The sequence below is a fragment of the Cavia porcellus genome, unplaced genomic scaffold (assembly GCF_034190915.1).
Source record: "Cavia porcellus strain 051 isolate PalLab524CR breed Dunkin Hartley unplaced genomic scaffold, mCavPor4.1 scaffold_15, whole genome shotgun sequence".
NCBI classification, from domain to species: Eukaryota; Metazoa; Chordata; class Mammalia; order Rodentia; family Caviidae; genus Cavia; species Cavia porcellus.
This window is the reverse complement of record NW_026947498.1, coordinates 54,274,002-54,289,178: the sequence shown is the minus strand read 5'-3', so window position 1 is coordinate 54,289,178 and position 15,177 is coordinate 54,274,002. Positions and strand designations below refer to the sequence as shown.

Below are 15,177 nucleotides of genomic sequence, written 5' to 3'. Positions count from 1 at the left end.
TCTTGTATTCAGACCTAATTGGGATCCTTTGTAGTTCTTAGACCTGAACATGCATGTCTTTCTCACGTTTGTAAGTTTTCAGCTATTATTTCATTAAATAAGTGTTCTATGTCTTTTCTCTTCTCCTTCTGCTACATCATCCATGTGAACATTTATTTGCTTAATAATGTCCTGTAACTCTTGCAATAGGCTTTTGTCACTCTTTCTCCTTTTCTTCTTCTTCTTCCTCTTTTTCTTCCTCTTCCTCTTCTTCCTCCTCCCCTCCTCCTCTTCTTTCCCCTCTCCCCCTACTGGGTTAATTCAAAGACATTCCTTAAAACTCAAATTTTCTTCTGCTTGATTTTTGTCTATTTTGGGGACTCTCAATTATATTTTTTATTTATTGAGTTTTCTTTTTTATGATCTCTATCTCTGCTAATTTTTCATTCAGATTATGAATTGTTTTCCTAATTTCACTAAATTGTCCATCTGTATTCTTTGTATTTCATTGAGTTCCCTTTAAATTCATTATTTTGTATTCCTTCTCAGGCAATTAATTGGATTTCCTTTTCTTTTAGAGTTCATCGCAAGAAAGTTTTTGTGTTCCTTTGGAGGAATCAGTACTTTCTATTGCTTACTTCCTGTGTTTGTACATTGAAATTTGTGCATTGAGCAGATCATTTGTCTCTATCTTAGATGCTTCTCATAGTAAAAGACTTTCTCTTAGCAGTGTATCCTAAGCTATCACTTATGTAGGATACATTGGCTTTGGCCGCAGAAAAGCATAGCAGTGTAGTGTCTGTATATATTCTTCACCTATAATTGATGTTAACAGTGCCAACAGGTATTTCAGTGGCCTAATCTGCAGGCATCTGTGATATCGCTCTACCCCTTGATTGTAGTTCTCTTAGGTAGGACAGATTTGTCAGAGACTCTTGGAGTAGTGGACAGCAGTGAAGCTGGGCTACCGATCAGTTTCTGAGGGATGCCCAAAGGTGAGATTGATCTGGTGGGCCCAGGCGGGGATGCTTGGGTGGGTTCAGTGGTATCCAACAGTATGTGAGGTCAAATGGGAGCCAGCCCACACTGACAGTGATGGGCAGGTACGAGCTTCCTAGGAAAAAGAACAAGTAGTTCATCAGTGAATGAAACCAACACAGGGAACAGGCTACACTGGTGGTCTTTGGCAGGGCACTTGTCAATGTTCACACTCTGCACAGGGGCCTTTGTGTGGCTGTCAATGGAGGGGTTGGGGCACAGTTACTTTCCAGGGCCTTTGCAGGCCAAGTTAGTCAGGACAGACTGTTCAGTTGCTTCTTGGTGCCAAGGGTAAGCAGAGTCTGCAGATCTTCTGTGCATACAGAGTAAAGACATGGCATGGTTGGACTTTTTCTCTGGAATATTGCAGTAGTATATGTCTTACTTTTCTTGCTAAGGCAAAATACCCAACATGCAAAGTTAAAGGATCAGTTTATTTCAGCTCACAATATGTAGAAGTTTCAGTCCATAGTTGGCTGGTTCCCAGGCAAGCTGGCATGGCATAGGGCCATCACAGAGGAGAATCCGTCCGTGGCATGGCAGGGTACGCAGAGGCAGCGAAACAGCAGCAGCAGCAGCAACAGAGCCTACCTTTCCCCTTTTTATCCCACGGAGGATGCAACCCTTTTGGGTGGTGCCAGCCCACCCAGGATAGCAGATCCATAATCCACACCCTTAATCCCAGCATCATACCCTCAATTGTAGTGTCACACTCTTAATCCATATTCATGCATCTTAATCCAGACACCTTCAAAACCCCCTCCCATGACAGCATGGAGTTTTAGAACATCTAGACACTGATGAAGCTGTCTGATTCTGAATGTTTTGTCATAAAAATTTATAAATAATTAATTCATAAATAGTATATATACTAAGAATATTTTAAATTCATCTACTATGATTAACATATAAATTTATTCTTCTAAAAATTCAAGCATTACAAGACATTTTAGCTTTCTGCTACTGTAACAGAAACCTGAGATAAGTTATAAAGATAAAGCATTTGTATCATCTTGTTTTGAAGTCCCATGAAGCTTTTGTTCTTCAGTCTCCGTCGGTTTATCATGTTGTATCTTATTGGATTTTATTATATGTGATAGTATAAACAAAAATTTTTATGGACAAGGAGATAATATGGAAACCATTGTTTTTCTGTTAGTTGGTTCTAAATACCCTGTAATACTTTCATTCTCTTGAATGGTTTTACATTGTCATATTGTGTCTGATGCTATAATATACAAAGTTACACTCAAATATTTCAAGGAAAAAGACACTATGGTAGCTACTGTTACGTTGGGTTATCTTGTGGTGAAACACTATGTGGCTTAAATTGTTCTGTTCTGACCTGTGTTATTATGTTGTTATGTCCTCTTTTATCTTAATCTCCTTCTTTCTTTTAATTTTTTTAATTAAAAAAAAGATAAAGCATTTGTTTTAGCTCCCAGTTTTGAAGGTTTCAGTCCACAGCTGGTTTGTCCCACTGTTTTGAGCATGTGGGTAATGGTTGGCAGAGCAACACAGCTCACCTGAGCTGGGACGTGAAGGACAGAAAGCGACATGAAAGAGACTAAGATCCTGCCATCCCTTGGAAAATGTGCCTCTATAGGCCCACAGACCTCCCACTGTGCCCTAACTTAAGGTTTCTCCCTTTAGTGCCCATCTTGAGCCAAGTCTCCACCATGTGGGCCTCGGGGGAACATTTAAGATCCAGACTCTGTAGAACAAATTAAATTAATGTTATCCCTTTATAATATTGGTTAGATTTTACTACAAAGAAATGGTGTTAATGGTACAGTTCTTGGAAGTTTGTGCTTTATTACAGGGCTACCTTGTGATCGTGGACCATCTACTTCAAAGTAGCTAAATTTTTTCTTCATCTTAGTAGAATTTTTAAAATAATTATATATGATGATTGTATCAGTTCTTAACACATGCTAATAAGTATTTTATGAATGTTAACATTGTAGTTATTATTAGATTTAAAAGGATCCTGGAATAGATATGACTCTTGAGGTACTACCCTATACCAGAGAAAGGAGTTAGGAAATATTTCTGACTAGCCAAAATAAATGTCACACAAAAAAGTACTGTACTGAAAGGCGTGTATTTTATTGTGGGAAAGTCCCATAAATCCTTCTTTAGAATTTACTGTTGTTTTATAGATAGTTCTAACAAGATTATCTAGATCATTCACTGTCACAGTGGTACATTAGAAACTGCAAGAGTTACTACTCTCTGTACTTTATCAAAAAAATCAAATAAAAAACATATTTAAATGCAGACTTTTAATGGGAAGTTATCAAAATTTCTTGTGCTTCTTAGTGAAATTGAGAGACAAAAAAAATGAATAAAGTTGCTTGATGCAATGGAAAGTCTATAAAAAAAGACTTTGATTGCTTACATTTAATGATGACAGCATAAAAATCAACCTCAGGTTATTACCCAGTGAGATACAAAATTTCTTCCCCATACTTTAGGTTGATCTTGAAAATTCTTGGAGAAAGTGAATTCTGAATTGAAACAAATTAATGAAAAAAAATGAGTTTTTTGCCTTATTTTAAATGGAACCTATTAGCCTATTAAAGCCATTATAAATATTTTATAGTCACTGAAATAAAATTATAACAACATTTAATTAAGATTTCATTGCTAATTATTCATAACACAATTAGAGGAGTGGTAGTAAGAATGAAGGAGAAAGGTAGTGTTGATGGCAGAACAGAAGTATCATTTTTGTAGTAGTGATTCCAGATATTGCAGAGTCCTGGGGCTCTGCTTTCTAAAGAAAGAACAAAAAGGATCTTGTAAATTCTTAGGATCAGCCGTGGTTTAGCATGGGTTTTCCTCAATCTCCTTTCTATCAGGAGTTTTTTAGCATTGTGCCTTTATATACATAAAGAAGCTCAAACTCACTTGTTTGTTTTTTAAAAGAATTTGACATGCTTTAAATTATAAATTAATAAAATTTATTACACAGATATACATTCTACTTACCACCCCTAGCTCATGATTTAATCTCTCTTTCCTTAGTATTTTCAGAAAACACTTTAAATACTGAGTTAGAGATCCAAAGAAACACAGTGTACATATGTACACAAAGGAAAGCAGCCAGGTGATACTCAGTTGAAGTAAAACACAGAGAACTACATAGTCCTCCTTATAGTCACCTTAACAGCGGCATTTTGGTTTCATGGTGTACTGTAAATCATTACCTGTGGGTATTTCAGGATTCTCCAGTTTCTGAAAAAGGGAGATATGTAATATAACTTACTGCTAAAGAATTTGGAGTGGCACAGGGAATTTGGCCAAAATAACTTTGATAATTATCCTTGAATAGAATTATAGATGAGATTTTCATAAGATTTTGAAAAAAGAACCAGAAAGTTAATCAGCTATTTATCATAGTAGTCTTCTGAACCCATAGAAATAGAAAATATGCAAGACTAGATAAAACTTCATCTTCAGTAGAGAGGAGAAAATGATGCTTCCTGGACATACTTTAGAGTACCTCAGAATAGGTGACCAGTAGACCCACATAGTCTCACTTGATAAGTAACAAAAAGAACTCGTAGCTTACCTTGTAAATTCTTTGGCAATTCATTTTATCACAAAGAAAAGCATTATGTAATAAGTGAAAACACACTGGTTTGGGAATGATTTCTATTTCCAGGTATGAGACATTGGGAAAGTTATTTAACCTAGCTACTTTTTGATTTTTGTCACTATAAAATATGTATATGTGGTCCGTTTTTCTATGTCATGAACAAGCCAGAAATCCCAATGGCTTACAGAAACAGAGGCACATTATCCTCACTGTGTCTGTTGAGATACGGTTCAGCAGCAACTTTTCTCCATCAGGGTTCCATGTTCCACCTTTGCGCCAGGCTGAAAGACCCTGAGCAAAACAAGTTCCTCACCATCGCTGAAGGAGAGGATGAGAGGTGGTAGACAGACACGTTGCGTAGGTAATTATCAGTGTCATTTTACTAACGAAAATCACAGTCCAAGCCAGCCTCAATTGAACAGGGAAGTACACCTCTCCCACAGCCAGTCAGCAAACCTCATAATGCTGTACAAGAGAGAAGAAGAAACTAAGAAAGGATGACAATATCTATTTACCTATCCAAACCTTTGTGAGTCTCAAATACGAAAACTTACATAAAAGTTTGTTGTAATTTAATGATGCTGTACTGCCATCAACTTTCTTTCTTTTTATTTTTTGTTATGGGGAATTGAACTCATGACCTCACATTTGCCCGGCAGGCACTGTGCCACTCAGCTATATCCCTAGCTCTACCAACAATTTTAAATAGTTCCTTTTAACATGCTCACAATGGGGCCATAATTCATATGTCTCATTGCTAGGCAGCACTAAACACCCTAAGTACGTGTGATGACTGTCCCATCTAGTGACATAAGACAGTCTCATCGAGCAGCTTGTACTACCCAATGCGACAGTCACCCGTGTATCGCTGTAAGTTGATGACAACTGGAATGTGTTAATGCTACTTGTTTCAGGAATCCAGGTAGCTTCACCTATCATCTTTCCGTTCTTTCTGCAACCATTGTAAAGCTTTTATCCAGTCTCAGTTGTAGTTTTTCAAAAGCTATGTATTTTGACTTTATATGTTTATGTTTTTAAATATCACAATTATAATCATTTTTATTTATTTTCCACAAAATAACTGTATAGAAGCCTTTCAGAGAAGCATCTATTCTCTTCAAGTTTTTTCCTGGTGATTAAAGTGGTAAATTAGAAAATTTTGGAAAGTTAAAGAAAAATTTTAAAGCACTCTCGTATTTAAGCCCCTATGTTAATGTCCTAAACACACAAATCATATTCATTACATACAAAAATTAAAATATTGTGTACAGAAATTTTAATTTTTAATGAATTGTACAGTGTTTTCTAGTTTCTTATATGCAGTTAAGCACATATTTTTGCTGATCATTAAAATTTTAGCATTTTAATATGTAAAATGTATATCATTAATATGTAACTCATATGTACTTTCAAAGCCCAGTAATAAAACACTACCTGACTTAAGAATTAGACCACTTCAGGCCTGCATGTTCCTCTGCTGCTATCCTTCCCCCCACAGTAACTACCATCCTCTAGTTTGTGTATTAAGTTTATGGCTTTTCCTTTTCACTATTTTTATATGTGTGTATATCTCCAAATAGTGTGTCACTGAGTTTTACTTGGTTTGAAGTTCTGTAAGAATGGTATCATACTGTAATACTTTTAGTACTGGAATGAATATTACATGTTAAGCTCTCCTTTATTAGCTACTTTTCTATTGGTTTACAAAGAATTACCAATTACCTGAGGTTATATTAGTCACTTTCTCATTACTAGGACAAGATACCTAATAGCCACAAACTAAAAGAGGAAAGGTTTATTTTAACTCAGTTTTAGTGAGTTTTAACTCACTCCGTTGTTTAGCCTGTTGTCCTCAATACAGAAATCACATGGTGGGAAGGCCAGAGGAGAAAAGGTGCTCACTTCATGGTGGCCAGGAAGCAGAGAGATAAGGAGGAGCTGCAGACCAGAATACACCATTCCTAGTTACAGCACGTGTGGTCCACCCCTTCTGACTAGATCGTATCTCTGAATGTGTGAGATAGTGAGGGGGAGACATTGCAGAGCTAAGCCATGACATTCTGCATGTGGGCCCCAGAAGGTCCATATCTATCTCATTATGCAAAATACATTTAGTCCATCTCTAAGATTTACCAAAGTCTTAACTGTTCTAATGTTGCTGAAGAGTTCAATTCCAAAGTCTCTTCTGAGACTCAAGAAAAACTGTTGGCTATGAGTCCCTATAAAAATAAAAATAAAGTTAAACATTTTAACATATAATGGAACACGATAAAAATTCCCATTATAAAAGGAAGGAATAGGAGAATAGACAGAAATCAGACCAAAGCAAGACCAAAATCCAGCAAAGAAAACATTAAATACAATAGCTCCATGTCCACCAACCAGGTCAGGTTGGTCGTGGTGAGACATGAGCTCCGAAGGGCTTGGAGAGCCCCACCTATATAACATTAGTTGCCCACATAGTGTCTGTCTTGGGTTGACTGTGGTCATTGTCTGCAGCTTTCCTCAGCACGCGTTCCATGTTCCTGACATCTCTAACTTTCTGACCTCTCCACTGCACTTTCATCTCAACTCTCAGCTCCAGGTGCTGCCTGAATTTCTGGCAGGGTCTGTGACCCTGCTATACATTTTCTCCAGATGTTTAAGGCCTTCTTTTGAAATCTGGAAGGAAGCCCCAGTTACCTCCTAACTTACATTTCATGTACCTGAAAAACTAGCATCATGTGAATCATGCTGAAGTTGTCTTCCAGTTTAAGCAATCAGCAGGTCCCCTTGCACCATGAATGCTGCAGCTTCTAGGTGCCTGAATGGCTGAACTCAGAGACATACTTCCCTGAGCAGTTCAAAATAAAGAGAAGTCCCAAGGACTCTCTTCTCAAGTGAAAAATTTATAGTTTTACACTCTTGTGCCTCCAGTCCCAGCCCTCTTGACCAACCTCTGCCTCCAAATATAAGCTTTTTGGGAAACATTTTAAATCTAAACTATTACATAAGTGAATAACTTCAAGAGGCAAGATTGTTGGTTTAATGAATAAGAATACTTTTAAGAATACATTTTTAATAACTGCACATTAAGACACATGTCCATCTAGAACATTTTACTGTAATAGATATTCAGATTTGCTGTCAGCTAATTATGTCACTACTAGCTAATGGGCTGTAAGAATTTGCCAATGGCTTATCAAACCTAACAAGTTCAAAACCAAATTCTTCAGTATTTCTGGTTTCCCTAAAATCTGTCCTGTTCTCATCACACTGCAGTGTTAACTCCTCTCTTCCTCGGGCCAGATATGTTTCAGTCTCTCTGCTTTCCACCTCTACTTCCTATACTCTATCCTCACACTTAGTATCCTATTAGTCTTCGTATCCTATTATTTTTGCCTCTATAATCCTGAATACGTGCCCTCCCTTCCATTCTTAGAAGCAATGTATTAGTTCAGCCCCTGTTCATCAGTGGGAAGTATGACACAGTGACACAACTTCCTAACTACTGTTCTGTCTTCAGTCTCTTGCTCATCTAGTAATTTCTTCTCTGTTACTTTCTCAAAACACAGACTTGACTCTCAAACTCAAAAGTATCAATAATGGTGGTACGGGTCAACTTTCTGTCACAGTGACAAAATACTTGAGAAAATTAAAGGAAGAAAGATTCCTTTTAGCTCATGGTTTCAGACCATGGTTGGCTGGCTACAGTGCTTTTCAGACTGTGGCAAGGCAGAAATTCGGCAGAAAGCCCTGGCAAGGAAAGCTGCTCATCTCATTGCAGCCAAGAAACAGAAAAGAGGCAGGCAGGGACCTGGAACTCTGACACAGTACCTGGTAAGCCCCCAAAGACACACCCATTTAGCTAGGTCCCGCCTCCTAACGTCCATCAGCTCCCAGGAGACCATCAGATTATGAGCCAGTCAGTGATTTAAACCCTTGATGAGGTTTGAGCCCATTATGACCCATTACGTCTGAGCACTGCTGTGCTGAGGACTGAGCACCTTCCACACATGAACCCTTGGAGACCATTCCAGATCCACACAGGTACAGTGCTCCATTTTCCATATCATAAAAGCCACAGTCCTCAGTTTTTGTAGACAACTAGTTGACCTAATTTAAACTGCCTCTCCAGTTTTTTTTCTTCATGATGCATTTTTTATGCTGCACCCCTATTTTAGTGAATTTAAACTATATGTTTTGTAGTATTTTCCTTGTTTGTGTTACTTCGTCAGCCTACAACACATTACTTCTCCTCTTTTCTGTCCTGTTGAAATGCTATTTATGCGTCAAGTTGCTCTAAAACTTCTAGCTCCTCAATAGAAATTTATGTCAGAGTAGCATAGTTACATGTAGATGAGTGAGACATGGATACTTTTATCGGAATGTTTTGAATATCAGTACCTGTAAAAATACATTTATATATAATCCTGGTAGATAAAAGAGATCACAAACTGAACACATCTCTGGAGCTTTTTTTTTGTCCTCACAGTCTGGGAAGTTTATGTTTGTAACCTCATGAAAACATTATTGGAATCCCAACAAGTTAATTGCAGTCTACCACCTCCAGTCAACCCATGGTGAGACTAGAAGACATATTTACAGCTATGAGCAGCCAAGGGGTCCTGAGTCCAGTCCAGATGAGGGGTCATGAAACAAAAGCCTTGACCCAAGACCTAGTCTAGAACTCATTAATTTGTGAAGAAGGGAGTAGCTCAAGGATGACTGATGGTGAGAGTGGCAGGAATTATGTAAGTAATGTGTGCTGAGCTAACTAGGTGGCCAGAAAGCACCTCTGCAATACGTAAAGAGAATGGTATGCAAAAAGGTAGCAATTAATGTTTGGGAGGCAGGTGCTTTAGTTCTGATGTGCTTTTTCTGCCTTGGGAAGTCATAGGCTCTTATCTTGATGCTTGAACCCAACTGACTTTCCTGGAACATTTGCTCTGCCATCCCACCATGCTCAATGTTTTAGAAAGGGAGGCCTAGACAAGGAAACAGCACTGTAGCTTGAGCTTCAAAGCTTACACATCAGTACCTCAGCCAGCCCTATTTACATTGCTTAGAGCAAATTGAAGGGAAACGGAAATAGCTTAGCCAATTCTGTGTATATCAGTACATGGAGATAAGGCCAAGTTTAGCTAAGGCGGAGGTAGATGCTCTCTATTAAAGGAGAGCCATTCCAGTGGTCCTCTGCAACATCCACCATAATATATGAACTACATATGAGTGTGTATCTATGTACAAGTGTATATCTCTGTATGTGTGTGTGGAGAGAGAGGCAAAGACAGAAACAGGTTGATAGGAAGAGAGAGAAAGCACAAATACTTGAGCTTGCTGTTCAATGAACCCTCTCAAATCCTTTGTGGAACCTGATGAGATGAGTACTTTTTGAAAAGAAAAATTAATGGTACTCATTAGGTTTATTTTCTCTCATAAAGAGGCTTACCTGTCCATATTTGGTCCAATTGTAGAAGGCCAACCAGTTATTCCTCCGTATTTTCCAGCATTGTTTGGATGAACTGGAAGGGCCTTTTTGCTTTGCCAAAGCTGTCTGGTCATAGTCACAAGTGGTGAACATCTTGTCAACTGTAAAATAAAAACGTTGCACTAAATGATTGTTAGGTGAGCTGTGATCTCTAAGATCCTTTCTAGCTCTTAGATTCTGAGATACTTTTTCTTGTGTGAGAAAAAAAAAAGTAGTTAAGGATAAAGGAAAGTGCTGATGTCTTCGCCACTCTAGCACCCTCACTAACATCAGGTAGCCAGTTGCCCTTCCCGTGACACTGAGCTGACAGTGTGTGCTGTGCGGGAATTTGTACATTTGACTTCACATACAGCGCTAGCTGCATGCTCTCAGGTGTGCCTCCTTCTGTTTGTTTGCTTTTCTGTGAAATAACAAGGTTGGTGCCATATGCTTTTGAGATTCTTTGTAGCTTCAGTGTATTATAATTTTATAATTAATGTTTGAATGTCACAATATTTTTATCATGTCATTACTGCTTCAAAAAAAACTATTAAGACATAGGTACAATGGAACTATTAAAATTTTTTTCTCTTCATAAAATTGTGTAGATAGCAAAGCGAACCATCAAGGTATGCAAGCAGATATGTGTGACTGAAAAATTCTCTGTTATTTCAATTTCCCATAATATTTCTCTTATGATGGGTATATCTTTAAAAGTTTTTACTTGTAGCTACATAAAAATGACTACAAATTTTAAACATCTTGCAAAGAATTAAAATACTGATACAGATTTCAAGTCCATCTAAAAGTAGTAGACAATTATTTCAGAGCATATGAAATCCAGTAATCATTGTAACTTTCCTTTTTTTTTTTTTAAGAAAAGACTTAAACACAAAGCTCCATTTTAATTTCCAAGGGACAAACTAATCATTGCCATATGATATTTGAGTCAAGAATACAGAGTTGAAAGTTGATTCTGGCAAACATAATTGTTACTGCTTAAATAAGTATTTCTTTCTAGCAATTAGAATTTTTTTCATTTTGATAGGTAGTCATAAATATTAACCACCAGCAAAACAGGAGCAGTTTATATTCAAATTATCACACATTACTCCATGAACACATAAAATAATTTACATTGATGTAGACCTTTTATCCTAAAGTGCTATGCACATATTTCTTTGTAATCTGATTGCAAGCTATATATAGGACTCTATCACCTGAAATAGAACAACAATGGGAGACACAAGAAATTGAGCAAGGAAGGAAATGTAGTATTTTTTACCTTGCTCCTGTGTGTGCTTATGCCAACAGGATTGGAGAATCCATGTTGACCAGATGCATCAGCACAAAAGTGGAATTGAATCTGCTCTAAAAGAAACCAAGGTATGTGAACAATTTAGGATGACATATTAAATAGATACATTCAGGCCAGGGATATAACTCAGTGGCACAGCGCCTCCCTGCCAAGTGCGAGGTCCTAAATTCGATTTCCAGTACCACAAACAAAAAATGCATAAAGAGATGTATTCATCTGTGGAACACCCACTATGGAAGACTAAAGGAAAACATGATACAGTCCTTGCCTTTCAGGAGCCTGTGGAGGACACTATATTGCATTTCACACACCTACTACTTAAACCAACTGCTAAAGAGAGCTAAATGATTCTTTTTAAAGCATATATTATGCATATATTTAATAGAGATTTTAGAAACATTTCATTACTTTTGAATTTAAAGGGATGAGAGAACACCAGGCCAACAACGCCTAGAACCTTTTCTCAGACTCTGCTGTGGCAGAAGTGATGCCACAAAAAAATCAAAGTTTGACTGAGAAGATATTGGTCTCAGGCTACAACTCCTGGCTTAGGGATCTACTTCTAACAAGAATATTGCATTTATCTTGAATTGTGAAGAAGTCATTTTATTCCCTTACCTACTTTGATTTAGAAATTTATATAGTTAATTATAGTCACATAAATTATAAATGCATAAAGACAAATGAGTTAACTGACCTATCAGGTCTTCTTTTATTTTAACATTCCACAAAGTATGATTAAAATATTTCTCAATGTAAATTCTTTTTGTTAGTAAAATTTGAAATTGTCTTTTCATGTGGTACATCATTTGTGGGAATGATTGAAAAATATTAACTCATTTTTAACTATTTTTGAAAAATATAGTCATGAATTATCTACTAAAATCCCATGGAATTTCTAGGGATATTTGGACAAACTCCAAAATGAAATTAGTAGAACTTTGGAGAAGATTGGCAGCCGAGAAAAGTACATCAACAATCAGCTTGAGCACTTGATTCAGGAGCACCGTGCAGCCCAAGCCCAGCTGAGTGAGGTAAGGTGGGAACGGTTTTGAGGATCCACTCCAGGGCCTGACTCTAATCCCTAAACTCAAAAGACTGTATTGGTGAGTTGTAAATGCTTTTCACAAACGGCAACTCATTGATTCTCTGCCCAGTTTAGGAAATCAAGTTAGAAATGAGGGCTTACCCCATTTTCTATGTAGTAGATATCCTCTAACAGCCTTTAAACATCTGTGGTTTAAATAAATACGGTATACATTGCTGGAGAACATGACTTAGAATGGGAACAGATATCAGGACACATCATTTTGTTCCAAGTCTGGTTGTTAATATACTGTAGGAGTAGGAGTAAGAAAGGTGTGCTCTTACGTGTGTCAAAAGGAAAAGACAGTGCTTGCCACAGTTGCTTACAGCACATAATAAGCAAAATGAAAACAAGGCAGGTGCAGAGACAGGCAGTTTAACTAAGGAAATGAGATAAATTTTTCATTCTTTCAAAGTTTTAGCATTTGGGCAACAGCCGTTACTAGCCCTGGAAAGCAGCAGTTCTCTGTCCTAGCAGCAGGGATCTAAGGGCTTTCCTTAAAGATTTACGCTCCCTATGTCCTGGTGTTAAGGAAGACTAGTTCAAAATACTTCCAAATGTCAGTGGCAGGTATGTATCTTTTTCTTTCAGCACACAAACTTAGAAGGAAGAAAAAGGGGAAATAAATTTGAGAGGCTTCTATACTTTCAGAAATTCTCAAAGCCCAGATAGAAAGTAGCTTTTACTTTTCTGTCATCTGTTTAATGTACTATTCTCTTATATAAACATCTATTCATAAATAGTTTTACTTTTAAAATGATGTTGTAAAATTCCCTGACTAAAGCCATAATGAAATATTAACATTAATATCAAACACTCAATTATTGGATTAGTACCCAAGAACATATTCTGTTTGATTGTACTGTCATACTCTTTGTTAATCCTTAATTGCTGAATCTGATGCTCTACTTTGATTTTTTTAGAAGTAATTTTTTCTCTGTAGCATGCAAATTAGGTTGACCAACGATTCTCCTAAACTGTTTAGGGATGGCTGAGGACAGTTATTGTTGTGAATGATGGCCATGAGAGTTACGCAGCCAGTAAGTGAAGGTTTTATAGTGCTTTAGTTTAAACACATGGCGCTAAAAGGGATAAAATAGCTACAGTTAAATGTCACTTTCACAAGTGAATTCACAAACAAGAAAGGGAGTTGTCATAAAATGATACGTAGAAATAGCAAACACAAAGAGATCATTTTAAGTAATTTGCTTCTGTTTTAGATTTGTCTTTAAACAAAGTGTTTTCCCTCTCAGGCAAGAGAACGGTACCAACAGGGAAATGGTGGGGTCACGGAGAGGACCAGGCTCCTGGCTGAGGTACACACCAGTGCCCTTGTCGTGCCCCTCATCTTTCAGCGGGGCCCCATCCATTCATAGCCATGGATGATTGAATGTTTATTGCAATAATTGCTTCCTCTAGCTTCAAATCAAAATCTCTAATTTCTTATCAATGAGTTGATTATCCTCTTCTTGTTTCCATAAGATGCCTGAAGTTATTATGTTAAATTCAACATCAAACTTGATCATTATTAGCACATAGATAGTATTTGTAATCCTTATTTTTCTATAATTATAATTAATATTTAGAAGAGTAGATAAAGCACTGACTAGGGAGTCTACAGCAAAGTTTAATGTTAGTATGCAAGATTTAAAATTTACTTTCAGTGATTATTGCTGATAACTTGTAGGTGGACCTGGATATATCACTCTACAATTAGAAGTGTCTCATAACCTCAATTCTGAGAGCTGCTAGAATATTTGCACATACAAGTTATTACATGTATTTCCATGATCTTGCAAGCTCGGTAAAACCTCAGAGTTAGCCTTTTTTTCCCCCAAAGGGCAGACAGAGAAAAATAAAAACTTTATAGAATGGTTACAAGCCAATTTGGAACTAAAATCCAAGATTATCTTTGTAATTTTCACAAACTTTGCTGTTTTGATAATGAAGAATTAAGCTTCCTTTATGGAGATTATTTCAGGAATAGTTATCTTAAAATACTCAACGTATAATATTAGAAATATTTAGACTCTAATCCTGTGATGCTTCCAGGCAAATAAAGCATTATGTAGTAGTAAAGTGCTCACTCACATTAGGTAAATTAGCACTTGAAGGGAGTCCAGGGATCCATTTAGTTCTCTTGGAGTAGATAGTTATTCCCAGTTGTAATGTTTCAGGTGCCTGAAAGAAATTAATTTGCTTTACTTGGATGAACACCTTATTTCCAGGAAAGGTCTTACTTACCAGTATGATAAAACTAAAACCTACTAAGTTATAATAATTATGGCCTACTCCTGGATTATGTCATTTTTTCCACTTTTAAAGATTATTTTTCTGTCTGTAATAATACAGTGCTACTGTAGAATTTTGCTAATAGAATCTGCAGTAATATAACTTTAACCTAAAGTATACTTGAGAACCCAAATGACTATGTAATATGCCTCTTAGAGTCTGGAGTTCATGGTTTGAGTAGAACAATAAAACCATATGTGTAACCATATGTTATAAACATTTTTATATGTCCTAGAAAGAAAAAGGTGGCATAATAGTAAGAAACATACCTAGAAAACCTTTAGAAATACCAATCTTTTAGGTTACTTATACTATTTTAATTAATAACTAATTGTTTAAACAATGAAATGGTAGATGCTGTGAGATGATTGCAGAGTTTGAATACTTCAGAATTTGAGTACCTAAAGCAA

At 36.7% G+C, this 15,177-nt stretch overlaps 1 protein-coding gene and 1 long non-coding RNA gene across 3 annotated transcripts in view; one reads left to right on the top strand and one right to left on the bottom strand.

Moving 5' to 3' along the window:
- The window catches only part of Ift57 (intraflagellar transport 57), a 68,548-nt gene that overhangs the window by 51,701 nt on the left and 1,670 nt on the right, over window positions 1–15,177 (top strand). The window contains exons 7-9 of one of the 2 annotated variants that reach the window (XM_003469255.5): window positions 11,385–11,456; window positions 12,291–12,422; window positions 13,729–13,791. In XM_003469255.5, coding sequence (XP_003469303.1) covers window positions 11,385–11,456; window positions 12,291–12,422; window positions 13,729–13,791 — 267 coding nt within the window. The remainder of the gene's footprint in view (window positions 1–11,384; window positions 11,457–12,290; window positions 12,423–13,728; window positions 13,792–15,177) is intronic. The other variant, XM_063224904.1, reaches the window with a different exon arrangement.
- Window positions 4,588–14,926, bottom strand: LOC134470484 (uncharacterized). The gene is made up of 3 exons (XR_010039409.1): window positions 14,567–14,926; window positions 10,053–10,192; window positions 4,588–5,086 (listed from the first exon to the last, which is right to left on the bottom strand). It is a non-coding gene; the product is annotated as an uncharacterized LOC134470484 (long non-coding RNA).